The following is a 22289-nucleotide window of genomic DNA, read 5'->3' on the forward strand; positions in this document are numbered from 1 at the left end:
TGTCACCAGAATTGAGGCCATGCTGCAAAGCGAGAAAACGTGAAACAGAGTATTACATTACCCTCAGGGTATTCATATCACAAAAAATTGGGAAATGGATAGGAAAAATGGCAAGGTAGCTAAGACGCGTTGATCACGTATGCTCGTACATTGAATAAGGCCTAAAGCAATGTGTCTAACGGTTCCGATTCAGTATCCTAGACGCAGCAGGGAATATTTTTGCTGGTAATCTGCCTGAGATAGGAATGCATTTCATCTCTCTACTCACTCTTTTCTTCACTCATGCTATCAACTTTGCTGTTAAATCTACCTTGACCGTCTTTTCCGGTTCAAGGTTTTTCTTCGTATAGTGCAGATTCCATTTGGCTCCAGCACTGCGGCCTGGTTACGTACTCTGGTCACTAATCCTTGATTGTGATTTTTGTGGCAGGCCAATGATGAGCTTTGGACTCCATGGCTAACTTTTTCCTTGTTGGATATTGTTCCCTGGCTATGAAAATGGCGAAGATCTACCACCTATTTGTGTGCGATCTGTTTTTTGCTTTATCTATATACTCATATGATTCAAACGAGTAAGGGCTCAGGTCCACTGTTACAAGATGAGATCAGGTTTGCTCATCAGATATTAGTGACCCTCCGTTCGAATACAGCCAATTACCCGCGACTGCAAACTATCCAATGGGCACGGTTCGGATAACACAACGTTTTGTCGAAAGTGGGATCTTCTAGGTAGTGTTTGTAGACAAGAGGTTAGGTCTTAAGGCAATTGTTTCAAGAAGTCTTCAAAACTGGGCTTAGCCGCAAGAAATTCGGCCATGTTGTAATCCAAGAGGGTATGCAAGGTACCTCCTTTAGCCAATTTCCAAAAGGATAAATCCGAAACCAACCGAGTAGTGTGATTAAAGTAGGACAATTTTTCATGACTTGGAAATACGATCCTGAATATGAACGGCTAGAAAATAATACTACTCCAAGCACTCTATGGTCCTCTAAAATTATTATTTCCTTTTTGATCAATCAAATTTGAAGAGTTTATCGGCAAGAGTATTCGGAGTTTCGGAAAGGCAAAGGGCGAAAGGCGAATAAATCCTGTCCCTTGCATATAACCGATTTCATTACTGAGATCAGAGTTATAAAATTCAAGAGTGTAACGTAAATTCTGTAATAAATGTTTCCTTAATATTAGCGATCAAAGTATCATTCAGTCTCTCTAAGATCGATCCTCCATTTGATCCATCTTTTGGAACTTACTATAGCTTTTATTGCACAGACTTAGTCACTTGAATTAATTATAAAAAATTAAGCATTTACTCTTATACCCAAACAGATGTAGCTGAAGCAAAAGAGACTATATCAAATCAACAAGCACTTGCTGAAAGGCTTGCGATGTTGAAAGACCAATACCAGGCTAAACTGCTCCTGATTGAAAGAAACGATGCAAATATTCTGAAGCTTAAAATGGATTATCTGAAAGGTAACTTCATTCAATAGAAACATCTATGTGTATTGTCGAAATTTTCGATCATTTTCCAGCTGCCAAACAAGTCCAAAGGAGTCAACTGAACCCCGATCAACTTGAACAACACTTGGCTGATCTTAAAGCCCAACTAGTGGCTAATCTTCGGAGACTTGATATTGAAGCAGGTGGAGATGGCAGTACATTAGGCCTTCTTGAGGATTGGCAAATAGCTGCAGATGTAGAAAGAGCAAAAGTAGTAGCTGAATTGGTGGAGTGGAATAAGGAAAAGAAGCAGGACGAAGCCGATCAGGCACTAGCAATGGAGCGCCAAAAATGGGAAAGAGCCGACAGAATGGCGCAAGTTGCAAGGGCAGCAAAAGCTTCAAGAGAAGCTGCTGCAGCGAGAGCTCAGCAATTACGAAGGAAAACTATGGGAGCTTCACTACAAGCTCCACTCGCAGCAGGCCCTTCAAGTAGATCACTTCCACCTCCACGTGCTGATATAGAAGTTGCTCGTCGAAGATCACAAATACCCATTCCAAGAAGACCACCAGGACAACCATCTAGACTTTCAATACCAGTTGCTGGTAGTCCTTCAAGTAGGTCACTTCCACGTCCACGTTCTGACGTACAGGTTGCACGTCGAAGGTCACTAATCCCAATGCCTATTTCGAGAAAACCATCTGGACCAGTTGTTTCACGGCCTTCAAGTAGATCGCTTCCACATCCTCGTGCTGACATGCAAGTAGCTCGTCGAAGATCATTGATCCCGGCGCCTGTGTCAAGGCAACCTTCCGGTGACCCATCTAGGCGACTATCAAGACCATCTGTTGCATCAGTTAGACAACCTGGTGAAGGATCTAGACAGCAGAGGTCTAGGCGAATGCAGAAGTCTATTGAAGCTCCAAAGCCACCTCCCCCGTCAAAACTTGCACGAACTGCATCTGAAAAGTACATGGTTGGAACTGATTTAGTGAAATTGAAGGCAAAAGCAAAACAGGAATATCTCAAAGGTAAGGTTGAGGTGGCGCCTTGGCTGCCGATTTTTAGAAACATTGGTATGAGTAGTCAAAAAAATTTTAAGGCTTAAACTCTGCATTACTGAAATCCGTGTAGCATATCTTTGATTCTTCTTTGACTAGTGGAATTAGAAGCTTGTACCCGTATAAATCTAGGAAGGACTAAGGGATCTTATGCTGTAGGAGAAATGGCCAATATTGAAGAGAGAAGGTTCCTTGAGATAGCTCGACACATGTGGTAAAGATTAATGTGTCTTGTAGGTCAAAGAAAGTGTTTTTGTTGAGTAGAAATAGGAGAGCAGCCAATAGCGCAGAAGGTTCCCTCTCAACTCAGTCGGTTTAACTTCTGCAATCAAGAGATTTGCATAATTGACATTAGACCAGAATGATTCCTAGATAAAGGTTGAGAGGGGATGAACCATGAACCTCGTTTTATAGTGTGAATTTTCAACCCTACCCGTGAGGGAGGGGGAGGACGAGGAAAATATAGAAAAGAAAAAGGAAAACCTCCCTTTCTCATCCTGTTAAATATATGCTGTATTCAACCCCCCCTCCCCCCTTTAAAGCCCATCATATCTCAATGCGGGGCTATTTATATGTCAAATCGGTGCGGTTTAGTTTTGAACTCCCATTCTCGGAGACTGAAAGGAAAGTGTGAAGAGGGAAGCAAGAGGACCTCTCCCTTAACTCCATAAAAACTTGTATGTCCGGATGGCTCAAATGGTTGGAGCGCTAGGCTGTCGTAGCGGAAGGTCGCGGTTCAAATCTCACTGATGGCAGAGGGATTTGTTCTAGTGACTGGATCTCGGATGCTGGGAATGAGCACCGGGGTCAAATCAGTGCATTAATGCAATACTGACCACATTGTCTGTACTGTAGTGTACCGTTATGGTCTTGATTGAAGTGGTATATCACTTTTCAGGGCCCTGATGCAATATGGATTGTTGGGCCAACGACTATTCTTATTATTATGTTGATATCGTCGCTGTAAAATTAGGTTTGCCCCCCCCCCATTCTTGAGCAATATGTAGGGGGAAGAAAATTTACCGTCTCCTTGCCTCCACTAAAATCAATAATGGTCACAACTCCTTAGTAATTTGTGGTGCCTGGAAAAGGGACTATTTTGATGTTGTTCATAGGCTTTTTGGTACGGCCATCGTCGCGATGTGCAAGAGGGGTTTTACAGAGGGAGGTCACTCCTTCCCCCCTCTATCCCCTCTTACACATGCGCAGGTGCGGATGAGATGGATTACATCGCAACAATGATTATCCTACCAAGCGCCATAATCTTTCCACGGGGGACAATCGCCACTATTCTTCGACCATGTTTGAAAGGGGTACCTTTTGCTTTCTCCTACATAACAACATTTTGACCGCTGGGATTTTTTAATGGCGTTCGTGGAAGGGGATCTCCTGTTAAGTGGGAAATAATGATCGGCTCAGCTGCAGCCAAAGAAGGTATCAAATGAATCCGAATTCCGGGTTGCGAGCTGTTTAGCTTATGTTTGCTGTTAACTCTTTTCTTCCTTCTTCCTTTTACGATTCAGCCATCAAGGTCTACATTGGCTACCGTTGTATTTTGGGTTTTGAAGTCCATCTCAGAGCAAGTCTAAGTCCAAAGGACCCTGCTCACGGTTCTGAATTAGCTAACGCAAGACCGTAAAACCCACTTCCCAACCGACACTTCGGTGAAGCCAGGCCCGTCCGAAGAGTGTGGGAGGGAGGTTGATTCCCAGAGGAGCTGAAGCTTTACAAACGGATCGGTAGTAGAGTCTTCAACAAAATTAGGTTAATTGTGCTGCTTTGGAGATAGCCTCAAATTTCTCTCGACTACCATGGGTAGAGTTGTACTTAGCTCTAATCGATTCATCCCTATCCCCAATCTGATCATTACAAACACGTGCCCCCCTAAAGTTCAAGGTAGGTGTCTTTGAATGACAGTGCTCGTTAATTATTGCTTTACTCGTCAAACGTCAAACAGGAATCAGAAGAAAGCAGGATTGCGAGGGGAGTTTAGCTATCGGAGTTGAGAATCCAGACTTTTATCGTCCCAGGTAATGTAAGAAGCAGATGTTTAAGAGGCAACTCTTAAGGAATACAGGTTACAGTTTAAAGAGCAGTGTCCCCCTAAAAGCTCTATTACAGTTTTCATGCCCCTCTAATTGTGCAATAGAAATTCCACTCTAGCTTCCTGGAATTCTTCCAGAAATTCAATTTTTTCCAGTCAACTACGTGAACCCTTGCAACCCTTTGAGGTCAGACTTGGCAATGCATGGCTGGGTGTGGTCTATAAGCCAGAACCTTGGTGAGCTAGCGTATTTGCCTCCCCATTATCAGCAATTATCGAGTGGCCTGGCACCGGCGTCAGGAATGGTTGCCACCTTATTCGAATGATGTGACACCGCTACCCTTGTCGCAGACATTTTTCTACGGTCAATGATATGACATATATCTTCGCCTGAATTATTAATGTCATTTTTCCGAGGGAGCCGGCTAGTCTCATAATCCGTTTTTTTAGAACACCCGCCATTTATCGATCTCTTCTGATTATTGTGAGAGAATATGTCTTCTCAAATGCAAATCCAGAAACCCTACAATCAACAGCCATCAAGGATGGTAGGCAGATAGGTAAGTAGATATGTATCTGTGTTCGCCCCAACGATCCCAATTAGCACTGGGGTACGCCATGTTGCCGCCACAAACTCCTAAGATAGTAACTGCTGTGGGGAAAGCAAGGGAAGCAGAGTCCAGCCTGCTCAGATCTTCCGAACCAGGCCATGACGTTTACAATGGGTAGCAATTCTTCCAACCTACCCCAGAGGTTTTTTTGAGATTCCCAGAGAATTGTTTACCTGTGTTCCGGAACTTGGCGTTAGCTAGCGCTGGCCACTTACAAAGAAAGTGTCTGAGGATTTTTTCTCTCAGCCAGTCTGTCGATGCACTCATTCCCATGCTGGGTACCCAGAGAAGGATGACTTGGAGCGTGCCACCCACACCGTTCAACCCCTGTACTGTCCCACCAAAGACTTGGATGGATGGATGTCAAAAAGTAAATAGATTCTGGCTTGGGACTGTGATCATGCTCCAACCATTAATAACCCGATATTATCATAAGTACCTCGGCTTAGGATACACTGGCGAATTCCGGAAGGCTGTAGGACCCAACTACACTGTGCATTGTGAATAATCCTACACTGACTTTAGAGAATCTTCCATCCGTCGGTAGAAAATACTGTCATAACCTTCCAACACATCGCCGGTTAGGCAATTAAACCCACCTCATGCTTGCCCAGGTGTATCAAGATGGACGGATGACCGTTCGATTGGTCACCTTTTCAATACTCTAATGATGTCAAATTTTTATGTGTCACAAGCCGCTTTCCGTTTCACCCGCCAAAAAATGAGGGTATATTTTGGGTAGCTTCGAGTGCAGTAGATAGCGTAGTTTCCTTCCATCCAATGATACAGAGATAGTTGAGCCTTTGGATTTGTACCAGCACCTTTCTGATATTAATAAATTTCAGCCTTGAATGCCACATCAAAACAGGCTCTTCTACTCTCCGCGAATTCCAAAATGGAGTAATTTATTGTATTGTAGATCCTGGGTATGGTATGCGTATGCGTTAAATTGAGGATCTACAGTTCGGTCCTCGCTTGTTGAAACTCACCCATAAATATGGTGCGCGTATCGTATTCTGCTATTGATGCTATTGTTACCTTCGATAGACTTGACTGCGAATGGAGACTCAATCGTTGCCGATCGAATTTTAGTTGCCACCATACAAGTTAACTGAATGGGGTAATCAGAGCTCTACGGTTTTGGTTAACCTTTAGTAGCGACGATCCCTCGACCTTGGCACACCCCAACGGCTGAGATTTGCCTCTAGGCAGTTTGCTCAAAGGTGATTCGCAGGGAGACATTGCTTTGCCCGGAGTTAGTTATTTCTCTTGGAGGAAGATTTTTGCTTTAAAGCAAATGCTCGTCCCTGGGTAAGGCTGTAGCTTCAACACCGACTGGAGTTAGAAGTGCTAACAGACCCCTTTCCGTTGGTCTGCTTCTTCAGCTGGTCCGCTAAAGACTGGTTTCCGATCAAATATGGCGAAAATTTGATAAACCTATTTTATTTTCATATTTTCCTCCCATGCGCTTCGTTTTGCGGGGGAAAGTAGGTCGATCGAAGCAGAGCCTCCTTTTGCTGAGGTCAGACTAGGCCTCGGCACAGTAGTCACACCTTTGCTCGGTTGCCACAGGATCTTCCTTACAGAATTCGTCAAACTCTTATCATCAAGTCCATAGTAATTCTTCCCTCCTCCTTTTCCAAAAGGGCTTGGAACCGTTTATTTTTTCATATCATTAATAGTGTCGTAAACAGTGATAGGGCAAACTATAATCCCAATTTTTGGAAAAAATCAGATGCCGATATCTCGCTTAATATTTAGGATTCGAGGATTTGATAGGTGATAACTTGTAGGATGGAAAAGTGGCGACAATTTAAGAAAAATTGAAAGATATTTGTAATGAAACTATAATCAGGTAGGATCTCCTCTAAAATCATTATATGCCCCTCGGATTTTGTTATAGGCGAAGAAATCCTCCTTGACTTGACGCAAGTGGAGAACCTTCACCATCTTAGGTCCGTGGTTGCTTAGTAGTGCGAATAGATTTTACCCTTAATAGTCGCAAGCGGGACACAAACTGTGCTCCCAAGGAGGGCAGTTCCCGGTCTGGCTAGTCCGTTAGCCCACTTATTCCCCTCTATGTTCAACCCTAAACGTGTCGCCCAGACTATTCAACGTGTTCCTGGACTACCTCACCACCCTGGTGGATATCATTGAGTTCAGGACTTAATGGTCGCTTGGCCATCATCGGTCAGAATGCCTATGTTACTTTTAGGGTTCACATCATGTCCCAACCACCAACATGCTTCCAATATCGTACGCACCTCCACTTGGGATACGCTGGCAAATTCTGGGAGACCACACGACTCGGCTACCTTGTGCGTACCCGAGAAAACTCTCACACCGATTCCACAGACCATCTATGATCGGGTCGGTGAAGAATACTGTGTCATAAACTTGCAACAGGTGGCCGGTCTTCAACTTTGCCCTGGTTGGGAATTTTCCAGCAAAGTTCTTCGTGAATTTCGCGTTGCGTGTGGCACAGTACATATGGAATGCCTGGTGTTCCCGAGGTGCTTTGTAGATGTTACTATGGCCGTAGGATTTCGCTGTCCAATATTCGGACTCAGGTAGGTTACAGCACTGCATGCTACAGTGTAAATAGGAGCTATATGGGAAGGAGATGTAGGAGCACATTGAGATCATCTACGAGGCAGGACTGCTGATCTCCGTAACATCGATACACGTGGTGATTTGAATCCTATTAAACTTTGTTCCATTTTACTTTTTGCTCGGCATTTCCTTGCAAGGGTCCTCTTGCTCAGAGCTCTGCTCAAGTGATTACCTCCTAGACCAAACTGGATTATCCTAGTACTTAGCATGGATATTATCCACTTCTTCAATCTTATACTGATTAAGGCTTCCTTGATGGCGCTGCTACTAACGTTGTTCAATCTTCTCTTTATATTCAGGAAGGCAGTTAGAGTACAATACTTGTCTTGTAGCGATCGCTCAATCGAGCCAATTAACTCGTGGGGAGCGGCTTCTGTAGACTTGCTTTCGGGGTAGGCATGCTAGGACTTTGGGAAGGACATTTTTTCCATAATCGTCCTTAAGTGAATGTACAAGACGCGGGTCTTCAAAACGAAAATGGAAAAAATGTCAACCCTGGCTAGCCCGGACACTAGGGTAAAGATCTTACTTGAAACTGAAAGGGTTCAAGGTATTCAGAGTGGGCATATTAATAACCAGACTCCCCATTGGCCCCACAGCCCTCGGCATATAGTGCTTAGGATTGCTTGGGATTTTATTAGCAACTTTCCCAATGCAGGAAGGACGATCCCCGAGCTGTAGCTTCAGTTCATCCTCACACTAGATTCGTCTGGCTCTAACACACATGATCAGCAGTCAAACAGATCCTCGTCGATTGGTTAAGCCTACTCCCAGAAGACAGTTTTCAGCCGACACCGCGAAAAGGTCGTTTGAGGTCTTGCCGAATTATGTAGCTTTAACCTGAAGCATAATCAGATCACCGGTCAAGTTGGCTAGTCATTTTATTTCTATGAAAAATTAATACACACCAGACACAAATTCATCTTATGTCACTTGAACAGCTCTTGATAATGCAAAGAAGTCAATCAAGAACCCAGAAGAACTCGCGAGGCGCCACAGGGGATTGAAGGAACATTTCAAATTACTTCTCGAAAATATAGATCAATTAGATGCAGATAAGCATAAAGCTAAGGCGAAATATCTTGCTGGTAATTTGTTTGTTCTTTTCCATCAATTTCTACGCAACTATTAACCCTTTGAAACTTTCCAAAGACGTTGAAGCTGCTCGACAGAATATTCCCGACCCCGCGGAATTTCAAGCTGCTTTAAGTGAGCTACAAGAAAATCTTGCAGCAAATTTAGTGGAGTTGGAATTGGCCGCAGGAGCAGATGTCCGTGATGCTCCCAATATATCTCACAGGCAAGTTGCAACAGATGTTGCCAGAAGACAACGATTGGCGGAGAGAGCGGCGAAACGGAAGATGGAAAGAATGCAAGAGGAAGCAGAAGCTCAAGCTTTTGCTGCTCGAGTAAAAAGATCAAGAGCAAGCCTGGCTGCACCGAAACCTGCTGCACCTGCCCAACCAGCTCAACCCTGGGTAGGAAGATTAGCTGCTCCTCCAGGAAGGGCCCCTGTAGTAGATCGAAGTAAAGGGTCAATTCCTAGAGATCGAGGTACACCCAAGGCACCAGCGGCACCCAGGCTTGTTCTACGTAAGAAGGAGCTTGATCCACGGTTGCAACAATTTTTGAAAGAGAAGAAAAGAGCCGCAAGGCAGCCGAAGGTAATGAAAAAAGCATCCGAGAAATATGTTGCTGCTGCATATGATATTAAAGGCCTTCAAGTAGAAGCAAAGAAAAAACTCATAGAAAGTAAGTATCCTTCGTTAAATTTCAAAAAACCTCACAGATATGCTACTCTTATCCGAAAATTTCTCATTTAACTCATAGAGATAAATTACTTGAGGCAAGTGATTCCTGATGATGTGGACTACCAGAACCAGTTAAAAATCTTAGAGGCTCAGTATACAAGGAAGTTGCACTTCATAAAAAATCTGGAAACATACAGGGCATCCCTTCAAAGGAAATATTATCAAGGTAACTGCGTTTAACATTTCTGGCACAATTTTTGTCCTCAACATCCCGCTCTCCCTTATTTTTTACTAATCTAAATTGTGTCATCAATACTAGACGTGACTAAAGCTAAAGAAACTCACAAAGATGAAGACAGGCTGAATGAGGTCCTAGATTTCTTGAGACAAGACTTTGCTAACCGACTAGGCTACATAGAAGAACAAGCCGGCATAGAACGAAAACCCGGCATTCAGTCGCCAGACGCAAGAGTCAAATCTGAAGTTATGGAAGTCGTCCGAAAATCTGTTGGCCCAGGAATGGATCGTCCAACCTTGGCTGAGAGACAATCTCTAGCTGGTAGACGTCCGGAGCCGCCACCTCCTCCCAAACCAAAAGTAGTGAAAACTATAAAAGTGCATCCTTCAAGAAAAGGCATACCGCGTCGAGGTGTGATGCAATTGGTAGTACCGCAGCAAGTTGCATCGGAAATGAAGAATTTCCGAGAGGTGGCCAAACGCAAATATGAAGAAGGTAAGTTGACTTGGTCTGCACCGGAAGCTTCCTATATACCTTACTACCTATACCTTAATTTCCGCAGATGTAGAAAACGCAAAAAGAACGGTGAGAGGTCAAGAAATTCTAGAAGCACATCTGGGCAGGCTCCAAGAGAAATATGAGGCACAACTTAAATTTATTGAAAGGTTGCCAGAAAAACGGCAGCAGCTTGCAGACAACTACGCTCTGGGTATGCATATATACTCACATCTCTGTGGCAACCTCTAACTCTTTCCCGCTTAATCTAGCTCGGGCCTCAATTAACTCGGCATACAAGACTAATACAAAATTACGTGACATAAACTTAAAAGCTGTTACAGAACAATACAAGGTCTCACTTGCTCAACTAAATGATCTAGCTGCAGGCCGTCTTCCTGGCTCCCCTGACGATCAATTCGACGAATTGGCCCAAAAAATATTCATTCCTCCTGGAATACAAGCAATTCCTAGAGGAAGATAGGACACGCCCAAGAATTCTTTGCAAGAAGGTGAGTTAAGAAGGTACAATGATTATCTGATCGGAGTCGCTAATGCTTGACTGCAGAAGTTTTCAGGCTTCCTACTTCTCTGTTTTGTATATCCTTCAAAATTTGCTCCATTTTTAGTCTTAACTCAGTCTGAGCTCAAATATAGAACTTCTGCTTCAGGATTCAATTAGTCCGTAGCCGCCATAATCTTAACGGCGAATGTGAAATGATGCGCGAACTACTCTTAAGACTAACTCAATCCTCACACAAAAATAATTATTATGCTCAAGTTAGCTAACTCTGTGGGAAACGGCGCATTGACCTTATTCCATTTGTGCCATTTATCGCTTCACCTGCAGTTTCTGCACATCTGCTATGATACTTTCAGTCGTAAGGAAATCCTGGTAATACGAGAATTTTCCCAGGGCATGCAAGGAGGGGATGATGGTCAAGACTCCAAAAAAGTCCTTCTTCCCGTTTTGAATATGACAATTAGAGCGCAACAAAGAACATTTTGACAGCTTGATGCAGGGAAAGCAGGCGGGTTTCCGCTCCCGAAATTTCTGCATTGACCACATCAACACCCTACGGATCATTTTAGAACAGTGCGCGGAATTCAGATCCCCGCTGCATTTGCTCTTCATCGATTTCGAAAAAGCTTTCGATAGCGTGCACAGGGGATTTATCTTAGTGGAATTTGACGCCTATCAGAGTGGCATCTTGTCACCAATATTATTTCTTCTTGTTATCGAGGACGTTCTTCATGCTGCCCTGTCCGGAGAATTCAATTGACTACGACATATTTCCTGAAACACCTCGAGTAGTAGTAGTAGGGGAAGAGTACAAGCACCTCGGGAAGTCTTGGGGCGAGTTGACGCGCTATACCCTAAAAAGGAGCGAAGAGCATCCAAGTATATATGTACAGACGGTGTGACTTGCTGCATATACAATATCTGGGAGTAAACGAGATTTTTTGATCATATGTCATATTGACTAAGGTTTTTTTTTCTGGGTAGAGGTAGAAATCTAAAAAAGACGCCGGTGCGCCAAGTTGCAGCAGTGAGTAGGACTCTCACCCATTAAAACCACCCCCACTTCTTCGCCTGGTTTATACCATCAAGGGGCCTCGGTTTACACTAGCACAACTAAGTCACGCGACCGTCACGCTTTCTGCGCTAGATCCAGTTCCTACAACTTTTCCTGTACCGCGGTTACTGTTGCGTTTATCGCATTTCAATTTGCTTCGGACCTCAGTATCACCTCCACAAAATTATGGGGTCTGATAACTGCGTTGAGGCCATCATTTCACCTCTCTCTCTCAATACTCACTCTCGGACAATAGAATATAACATGTTCCAGGTCGTCGGCTGTAACGGCACATTTGGAAAGGTTAGGGGACTCATCTAATCCAAATGATGCAAGTACTTCCTATACCCACCGTGTCCCGTAAGGAACTGTATTAGGTGGTAATTCAAATCTCCATGTCTTCGCTCGACCCATATTTCAACGCACAGGATCAGTTTATGGGTCTAGCGGCCTTTTTCGGAATTATCCTACCATTGCCGTCATCTCCTGTAAAGCTCATCCTAGTGGTTTTTCGTATGCCCGCAGTCACTTCGGATTCGACCTCCTTCTCCGGTAGAGAGAGTATGCCTCAGTCGCCAGAGGATCCAAGGGAATCACCCCCGCGCAGTGTCACCAGATACTGTCCTATATGCACTACACACCATCAGCGCGTTGACCGGTATGCCGAATTTACCCTTCCCTGGTTCACTATGTTTTACAGTGCGCACGCTCAGGCATCGGCCCCATATAGCAGGATGGATTTCACCACCCCCGTGATAAGCAGCCGGCAACTAGATTTTGACACTCCAATATTATACATCTTCCTTGCTAGAGATGAGCTAGCCTTTTTGCTGGTCTCACTTCCATACAGTTCCACAGCGAGAATGTTTTGCAACTACTACTACCTCCAGATCGTCTGCAAAAGCAATCAATGTTGCCTCCTTTTGCACGCACGGACCAAGCACTTCGTCATACATTATGTTCCACAGCGAGGGTCCTAATTTGAAGCCTTGGGGAACACCTGCTATCACAACATTCTCCTTCAGGCCGTCGTCCATCTCGTATCAAAGAAGTCTCTCCGAGAGGTAACTGATCCGAATTAAGTAAGCAGGAACAGCCAGCTTAGCCAGGGTACCCTTAATCCAACCATAGTTGGCCGAGTTGAAGGCATTTCTGATATCCAGTGTCGCGACCGCGCAGCACTTACCAGCAGACGATGCTTCCTGAGCCAGGTCCACGACCATTGTTGTTACATCGACCGTATCCCACACTCTGCGAAGCCGATATCGCCGCTACGATAGACCACCCGCTGGCTCGACGAGCGGAAGCAGGCTGTTATATGCCACTCTCTCCAGCATCGTTCAAATAATGTCCAAAAGACAAATAGGGCAATATGAGGGGGGAGCGCAGAGGGGCTTTAGTTGAAGGACCAACCTCTACCTTTTCCACTGGACGGAAAACACTCCTTCCACCATCCACGATTCAAATGTACTTCTGAACCATGCGGCTTGATTTTAGCAGCCAATTTCAGGGCTTTGTTCGAAATCGCGTCCAATCCCGGAGCCTATTTATCCCCAATTCGTCCACAGATGTCTCTTAGCTCCTCCTCGATCACTGCAGAAATTAAGAAGAGGTCCACTTTCGTCCTGTTGGGAGAAAAAGAGTGCTATTATTTCGAACAAGAGTCGCGGAAACGTGACTTTAGATTTTTGTCCACGAAGCTTGCTCACTACAACCTTGTAAGCAGCGCCCCACGGGTTCGTATTTGCCTGAAGACACAACTGCTTGTAGCAATTCCACTTATTTTCCCGTATAGCCTTCTTGAAGCTACTTCGAAGATCGAAGATCGTGGTGTTTTTTCTCCACGTGACGATGTTGTGGCTTCTCTCTTGTCTTTTCGTAAAGCCTCCTCGCTCGCAGACACGATGTCCTCAACAGCAAAATTTCTCGGTTTCGCCAGTAATTTGATTTCCAACTATGATAGAGCTTCGCATGCCTCAGTTATCCGCTGACATAACTGGCTCACTTTTTCCAGCGCCGTTCACTTCATGTCATTACGTCCTTCTAAACCCGCCAGGAATATCTGTTCCTCAAAAGCTCTAGTAGACTACGCAGCAATCCTGGTTTTTCCACTTCTCTTACTCCCTCGACTGTCGCCTCCCCCGTTTCTGATATCGCCTCTCGAGGTAATGAGGTAAGTCAGATCGACGATTAAGCCTATCCCTCTGGTCCGGAAGGTGGGCACACATCCGACATTGGCTAGTACAATATCCAGTTCCGCGAAGGTTTCAAGCAGGATCTTGTCCCTGATATTCGTCACTCGACTCCCCAAGTCTAAGGTCCGTGCGTTGAAATTGTTGCTGCAAAGTGACCGAATTCAAAGGCATCTAAAGCATCTCTTGAAAGATACTTGCTCCCTAAGTTGGCACACGACCCAATCTATTCTTACCTTGCCCACGGTAATTAGTTTAGTCCCTGATTCAAACGGGAAGCTAATAATAGGGATCTGTATACCTCCATACGCCTTCATCCTTTTGAGCGCACTTTCTTCTAAGGTTGAATTATTCTATCCTCTCGTGCGTGACCTCATCTAGGGCTCGATTATTTTCTGTTGCTTTCGAGCTTTCACTTCTGCTTGATCATCTAACACTTTTTTCGCCTGACTGCGAAAACTATCTGCTGTCTTCTCGCAGGATTTATTTAACTCCAACATCAGATCATCCTTCTGCGTACGTTTGATATGACTCGCACTGTCACCCAGGTCTCCTAATTCCGGTTCGCTTTGTCTTCCCAAAAGATGTTGGCATAGCCCATATCTCTATTCTTGGAAATAATCATTATTTCCGGACGAATCTTTTTCTCTTTTTCTACTGCGTTTTTCCAGCCACCTTTGTCCATGTTTGAGGTTACGAGCGGTAGGCTCTTGCCATTTTGTCAAAGTTGGGCCCGCAATCGAAGAACTACCCGGAAGTTTCGTTGGCTGGCAAGCACCAAGCAGTTCACTTACCGCGTTCTCACCTACCTTAGGTTGCGGAGGGTGTTAGCTGTCTCCCACGTAACTTCACCCCGTAACGCTTCGGCATTTTTCTCTTTCACCATCCTAATATAGGACAACTTAATGACCCGTAACATAGCCCTGACATTTTGGTGGATATTCGGCCCCTCTTTGATGAGCTCACAGACTTCATTTATGCGTTCTCCCAGTGAAAGAAAGCTGTTGAATCGACGCTCTACATTGATCTGAATGGTATTAATATGGTCAATACAGAAGGATCCATTCAGAGTGGAAAACAACCCGTCTGTCGATAAGGCTTTCGAGAGGCTGCTTGAAGCATTCCAGGATGATTTTAGCTAATATCTTCACGATAACATGAAGAATCCAAACACTCCTCCAATCATCTCAAAATGGGTGTCCTTTCTACGAGTATTAAGGATAATCTCCTCTGGGAAAGATTTTAGATTCCCAGGATTGGCAAATGAATGGAAATAGCAACCCAATAAAGACTGCAGGGAATACTTAGAGTAAATTCTGATGTCCAGCGCAAAAAGAAGACTTCACAATATCCTTCCCTCAATCTTTAACACATTAGAGTTCCTAGCGGTCGAACTGATTTGTCTTCGTTGTTTGGCTGTTAAGGACAAAGGACCAATTACGGGATCTGTTTGTTTGCCGAAATAATGAACAGAGTAAAACGGGTAACATTAAGAAATCTGCCAACTGAAGTACGATATCTACCCACGGTTGGCCTGATTTCTTGTGTCATTGGATTCGTTGTTCTCCAAAATTCAGGTAAAGCTCGCTTAACCTGGTCATCCGAGATTCGCAATCCCTATTATCGTTGACAATATAAGAAACTTATAACTATATACATATATATAGATATAGAATCCTAGCTGCTGGTTTGTCCTTTTTAGCATTATAAAAATGACTTAATTTGGTAAGATAAACGTAGATATTATAATATCCTAAACATTTTCTCAGTTTCCGTCTTTTACTGGGAATAATTTGAAGTACTCAAGGCAGAGAAAGTTCAAGCGAAAAGTAAAAAAGAAGGCGTGAAAATAGGAACCATGCGAAACCATCTTAGAAGTTATGCACAATCAAAAGATGGTGAAGGTAAAATCATCTGTTTTTAAATTAATATTTGAAATAGCTGCTATGAGATATACTTATTATTTTGCGTAGGTGCGACTTTCGGAGAAAGGATTGAATCCGCTTGCTAGGCAATGTCATTGAAAAAGAGATCATAAATGGGGTAACTATATCAGGTGCTCCTTTACCTGCTTTGATGGTTTCAAAATCATATGCTAAAACATAATTTAAATATTTTTGCCACTGAAATGTAGTGGTACAACGTTGCAACATGCAGCTCCAAGCGGAAGAGTATGCAAGGCAAACTAACAGGGATACCCGGTGAAATCTATAGATCACCAAGTTTAGACGCTATCAATGATGAGACTTACATCTACTTTCGAACCACAGCCATATCCATAGCGTTTTGCCCCATCACATCACGAAAATTACCACTGCAAAGACTGAAAGCAGGAGCGAAGAGTGTGTCATGATCCAGGGATCGCTGCACTAGTAAAGCATTCCGCCCCAGACACTCCAAGAGTAAAATGGAACCGGTGATCCAGGGAAGAGACACAAACTTCTCACAATGGTCGCTAGGTAAAACCAAATTAGACAACGAAGTAATGATCCCAATTGCCTATACTCTGTTATCTTTCGCAGAATACCCCGTGGAAGGCGTAAGACTTCGTGAAAAGCATCCTGCCAATTTCTGCAGAAACATGGTAGATACCCAGACCATGCATGGAAGTCGTACCAGTTTAAATGTGTATAGCGTTTAAAATATGAATTTTGAATGTATTGTACAAGTGAAGTGCCTTATTTATTTGAATAATATGTATTTTCTCAATATTTATAAGACATAAACGTAACTTGCAATGAAAAATAAACCTAAAAACAGGAAACAATTAAATACATGATTCGGCTGTGTTTTGGTCTACACCTAAATTCTCTGATGGGGGAAAACTTTTATTAGCTCTAGAATGGCGTGATCTGCAAGCGAACATTCTTGTTCAACTAGGCTAACAGATCCTATTTTCTAACGGATCTGACTCGTTGTCATTTTCAAATATATCATCCACAGACAAGACACAACAAGCTGCAAAATTATAGAATAGTGGTATCCTTCTGGATGGTTTGGATACCACACGCAAATGAATACACAACAACATCGTCGAATTCTAATGGACTAGATCTCAAGATGAAGATATGGCTGGAGCGAAATTCGAGCCCCAAGCATAACATAGCCATTCTGACCGACAGCCAAGCGGCCATCAAGGCTTTGTACCCAACGACGACATCTTCCCGGCTGGTGGGGCAGTGCAGAGACGCGCTTAACCGTCTGGGCGGCACGCTCAAAGTCACTCTCCTCTGGGTTCCCGGTCCCCGGGCATAGGAACATAGAGGGGAATGAGCGGTCTGACGGATTGGCCAGGCAAGGCTCTGCTCTTGGCAGTCCCTCGGCGAATAGAGTCGGTGTTCCGCTGGCGGCTGTCGGGGGCCGAGTCTACTACTCGAAGGCTTACAAGCTGTGCCAAGTCAAGGAGAATTAGGCCTGCTTATAACATAACCCGATCACGAGAGCTCCTGTGCCAGACACGCGCAAATGCTTTCAAGATTACGGCGGTCTGCAGGGGGCACTGGCCCATAGGGGACCAGGCCACTAGGCTTGGCATACCCTACAACTCGCATTGCCGAAGCTGCGGAGAAGAAAGGGAAACCCTCATGCACTTTCTCTGCGATTGCCCAGCTCTGGCTAGAGTCAGGCTGCGGACACTGGGCAAACCATTCTTTGGGGACCTCAGAGAGATTTCTAGCTGCAGGGGAGGTGGGAGAGCTGCTTTCCTTCGTGAATGCTACGGGCTGGCTCTGAAGATCCGAGCCGGCTGGACTCTGCCTCCCTGCTCCCATAACAACAGTCACGGTCTTAGGAGTTTGTGGCATCTCCGAGCGGCCACTGATACCTATCTACCTACCCCAGATCTCAAGATGAAGCTAGTGTTTTTAGGTGTCTCTTTTGACAAACCAACGACTATAAACCAAAAACAATAGCAACTTTCGAAATTCCTATCACGAAACACATAAATTCCAATTATGATCCTTACAGTTGTTATACTATTGGAATGTTTCTCAACCTGTACCGGAGTCTCTCAATCAAAATTCTGCCGGCATCTAGTTCTCAACTTATGAAGGCACGCCTTACAAATATTGTCAGTATTCGTCTGATAACCTACCCGCATTTACTTCCTTAAAGCTATGCAAAGTACCGAAATGCTTACCCCAATCACACAGAGACCCAGAGAGCCAATTATCAAAAAATGTTGAAACAGCCAACAAAGTCCGGACTTTTAGTTTTCTCCAGAAAAAAACAGCATAGAAGATAATCTGGGATGTGTGTGTGTATCTGTAAGGAGGAAGGCATAGCCTTTGAGTGCTCAAACCGTAGTAATTTACTGTAATCGATGCAACCGTCAAATGGAATATCCCAGATTCGTTTATATATTGCAAGATTGTAATGCTACCGCCCGTTGATATCTGATGTGCCAATAGGCGTTGATTCCTCTTCCTCATTACACGATGGACACGTATCATTTTCTATTACTCCTATTCTGAAACAAATGTCAAGCTCTTGAGCTATGCCCTGTCAGAATGGCCAAAATACTTCTGCGAATCTTTCTGCTTTTCGACAGGATAAACTTTAAAATAAGTTCGTTTGTTTGTGGTCTGGTGTACCTAGCAGCATTTAGGGTCTATCGAAGCTTAGGCAACAACGTCACAGACAAACCGCCGCAGTTAAATTTCCAGTTCCTCTCATTATGAAAGTTGCTGTACTCTCTCTTCTGGCTGATCACGCTATGGACATTGAGTGCAGGTCTTCCACTGAAGTAGAGAACATGTCTTCCACAAATTCCCCCATATAGAAACATAGATCTGGTGAGGCACTATCTGTGCCTCGGCCGTGACTCAATTAGTCAAAGACGCGCATGGATTCGAAGTCTGTGACTTACCACTTAGAATGTTCCCCTCAGGGGTCGTCAGCGACCTTTAACGACCGAACGAAACGATGCCGGACTTTCGGTGGCGGCTTGATGCTCTGGCGGACGCCGTTTCGAGCACGGTGGAGCGAATCCTGGTAGGCGTGATTTTACTGCTAGGGCCCTCGAATGGGCATGTCTCAACCAGACTTCAGAGGGATACGGATTCTGAAAATGACGGCGAGAACTGAGCTCGTAGTTTTAAACACCGGATCCACCCCTTCGTTTCGTCGTTTCCGCGCCCAAGGCTGTAAAGAAAGCATTCCTGACACAACTTTTGCGTCGGAATCTCTGGCACCATCGGTGGACGGGTGGCAAGTCCTAGAAGACTTCTCGACAAGTGATCACCAGTACTTCGCGTTCGAAGTGATTGACATTACTTGCCGGCGAGCATCAACCCGACGCAACGGTAACGACGAGGTGTGAGATCTCCATGCCCCGGAGGGCCCCAGCCGCGACAAGCCTTCTATGTACTGGTGGACGGCAGAAATTGTCGACCTACGGAGGGAATGTCATAAGCGCTGCCATTTGGCACAACGTTTACACGCCAACGAGGAGGCACGCGCCATAAAGGCACAGTATCGATCTGCAAAAAAAGAGACTCCACAGCGCGATAAATAAAAGCAAATCTCGCGACTGACAGAACCTGGTCAACGAAGTGAGTGATTACCCGTGGGGACTTGGATATAAGCTTGTCACCCGGAAAATCGAGGCTCTGCGGAAGCCCTGCAAACTAAGTACCGACCAGATGGACCGCATTTTACAATGAAAAAGCTGGAAGAAGCGGTTCTCACTATGGAAAACAAAAAGGCGCCAGGTCCTGATGGCGGAAGTTTATAAACTGGTATTTCGCCAACGGCCAGACTTGCTGCTTGGGGCATTCAACGATTGCTTGAAAAAGGGCATTTTTCCTTGTCGCTGAAAGATGCGGGGGCCATATATCTACTAGAGACGTCTCCTTATGGGAGCAACGCAGTCGGTCCTGCTCGATGGCGCGGAGGTATGGACTGACGCCCTTAACAAGGAGGTGCATCGTGAATGCCTTGCCCAAGTGCAGAGACGGGGAGCTTTGCGAGTGGCGTCTGCTTTTTGCACTGCCACAGAACCGGCCGTGATGATGATCGCGGGAGTGATCCCCGTTGCTCTCCTTGCCAAGGAGCGTCAATCTGCCTACCGACGTAAAGACGAAAACTTAAGAGAGGTGATTGCCCATGGAAAACCTCACCCTTACTGAGTGCCAACTCTCCTAGCGAAATGAACCAACGGACAAATGGACTGCGCGGCTCATCGACAATTTAGACTCCTGGTTGAACCGAACGAACGGTGAGATTGTTTACTTCTTTACCCAACTCCTAAGCGGGCAGCTGGAGGCGTGTTACAGATTATATTCCGGCCCGTCTTATTGCGAAGAAGATTGAACTCGACCGGCGGGGGGACCAGGTGGCAGGGGGTATCCTGAACTAACAACTCTCTTCCTCCCCTTCACTCCAGTTGGTAAAAAGTATTCCCTGACTTGAAGGCTCCCAAAGCCGGGAAAGCGCGAGGGCTAGCCCGAAGTAATGTTTCAAATAGTTGCAGGCTAGTTCTCTGATGACAGGGAGGTGTTTAGTTGGTAGTCCGACAGCGTACTGTTGCGGGACCACCAATTTGGACCACCAAACCACTTGGAATATTAAAATCCGTTGCTTCCATCTTCATGTGTTTTTGGGCATTCTTAGTGAAGTAATAAACTATTACATCGCGGCAAAGTGGTGTCCGAGGGGAGAATAACACTTATAATAGCCCAATCCATTAGGATTAATTTTGTCAAGAAAACTTATACGGTAAAGGTTAAATTTTCAACCCCAAAGGGGCTGGGGATTTAGGGAGAGGATCTAAGAGGGGATTTAGGGAAGATTTACCATCTTCAACCTCGGTGAAAACTCAAGGCGATCACTCCTCCCCCTTATCAAATATGGCGCCTCAAAACGGAATGTTTTGATATCATCATGACGAAATTAAAATTTTTAACTCCACCACCGAAGGGGGAAGGAAATGGTATGCAGATGCAGGTCGATAAATTTTCGGAATCCTCTCGATTATAAAAATTAAGGTGAGATCACATCAGTAGGGTTCAATATTGCACCACACCTCTGGAAGAGGTGGGAAAGGTGCAATTAGAGAAGCTGAAGGTTCCTTCTTCTCAACATCAATGTAAAATTGGTGCAATCGTCAAATTAAATAGTTAAGGCGCTTCAACAGGGGAATATTTTGATATTATGATGGTAAAGTTTCATTTTCCTAGTCCTCCTAGGAAGAGGTATATAGGGAGGAGAGGAGAAGCCCCACTGCCGCAGTCATCCCCTCTTAAAAAGTTACGGAACCACAAAAGGGGGCTATTTTTGAATCATTATCAATTCAATATCAATCATCGACATGGTTTGTAAAGGAGATTAGAGCGGGGACTAAGCAGTGAGGTTGAAGAGAAAAGATATCCAGCTTCTTCCTTCATACTGCTCCTACCCCTTCCAGGAGTGTTGTTCAAAATGAGGGGGGAGGGAGATATAGAGGGCAGCATAAGAAACAAAAGTTATCTAGCACCGATGTGCACCTCCCCTCCCCCGAGTGTAACTTTTTGTTTCGAAATAACCGCAGGTGCAGGTGCAATATGAACTGAGTTATATCTAATCATCATCATCATCAACGGCGCAACAACCGATATCCGGCCTAGGCCTGCCTTAATAAGGAACTCCAGACATCGCGGTTTTGCGCCGAGGTCCACCAATTCGATATCCCTGAAAGCTATCTGGCGTCCTGGCCTACGCCATCGCTCCATCTTAGGCAGGGTCTGCCTCGTCTTCTTTTTTTTACCGTAGATATTGCTCTTATAGACATCCACACGGCTTAAGTGACCCGCCCACCGTAACCTATTGAGCCGGATTTTATCCACAACCGGGCGGTCATGGTATCGCTCATAGATTTCGTCGTTATGTAGGCTACGGAATCGTCCATCCTCATGTAGGGATCCAAAAAATTTTCGGACGATTCTTCTCTCGAACGCAGTCAAGAGTTTGCAATTTTTCTTGCTAAGAATCCAAACCTCCGAGGAATATATGAGGACTGGCAAGATCATTGTCTTGAACAGTAAGAGTTTTGACCCTATGGTGAGACGTTTCGAGCGGAACAGTTTTGGTAATCATTCAGCTTACCAAAACTGTTCTGTTGACTGACAACAACGGTTTCATCATCGTAGCTGTTATCGGTTGTGATTTTCGACCCTAGATAGGAAAAAGTATCAACGATCTCAAATTGTATTCTTCTATCTTTATTCTTCCTATTTGACCAGTGCGGTTTGATGTTGTTGGTTGGTTGGTTTCCGGTGCTGACGTTGCC

The 22289-nt window shown here is 44.7% G+C and overlaps 1 protein-coding gene across 2 annotated transcripts in view; it reads left to right on the forward strand.

Moving 5' to 3' along the window:
- The window catches only part of LOC119650405 (titin-like), a 71252-nt gene extending 54453 nt beyond the window's left edge, over positions 1–16799 (forward strand). Inside the window, exons 8-19 of one of the 2 annotated variants that reach the window (XM_038053190.1) lie at positions 1328–1474; positions 1534–2472; positions 8712–8858; positions 8923–9522; positions 9601–9747; positions 9841–10254; positions 10322–10468; positions 10527–10766; positions 15793–15927; positions 15997–16079; positions 16158–16482; positions 16546–16799. In XM_038053190.1, the coding sequence (XP_037909118.1) occupies positions 1328–1474; positions 1534–2472; positions 8712–8858; positions 8923–9522; positions 9601–9747; positions 9841–10254; positions 10322–10468; positions 10527–10738 (2753 nt within the window). In that variant the 3' untranslated portion in view covers positions 10739–10766; positions 15793–15927; positions 15997–16079; positions 16158–16482; positions 16546–16799. The remainder of the gene's footprint in view (positions 1–1327; positions 1475–1533; positions 2473–8711; positions 8859–8922; positions 9523–9600; positions 9748–9840; positions 10255–10321; positions 10469–10526; positions 10767–15792; positions 15928–15996; positions 16080–16157; positions 16483–16545) is intronic. The other variant, XM_038053191.1, reaches the window with a different exon arrangement.
- The last annotated feature ends 5490 nt before the right edge of the window (positions 16800–22289 follow it).

This window comes from Hermetia illucens, chromosome 2, assembly GCF_905115235.1.
Source record: "Hermetia illucens chromosome 2, iHerIll2.2.curated.20191125, whole genome shotgun sequence".
In the NCBI taxonomy this organism is placed as follows: Eukaryota; Metazoa; Arthropoda; class Insecta; order Diptera; family Stratiomyidae; genus Hermetia; species Hermetia illucens.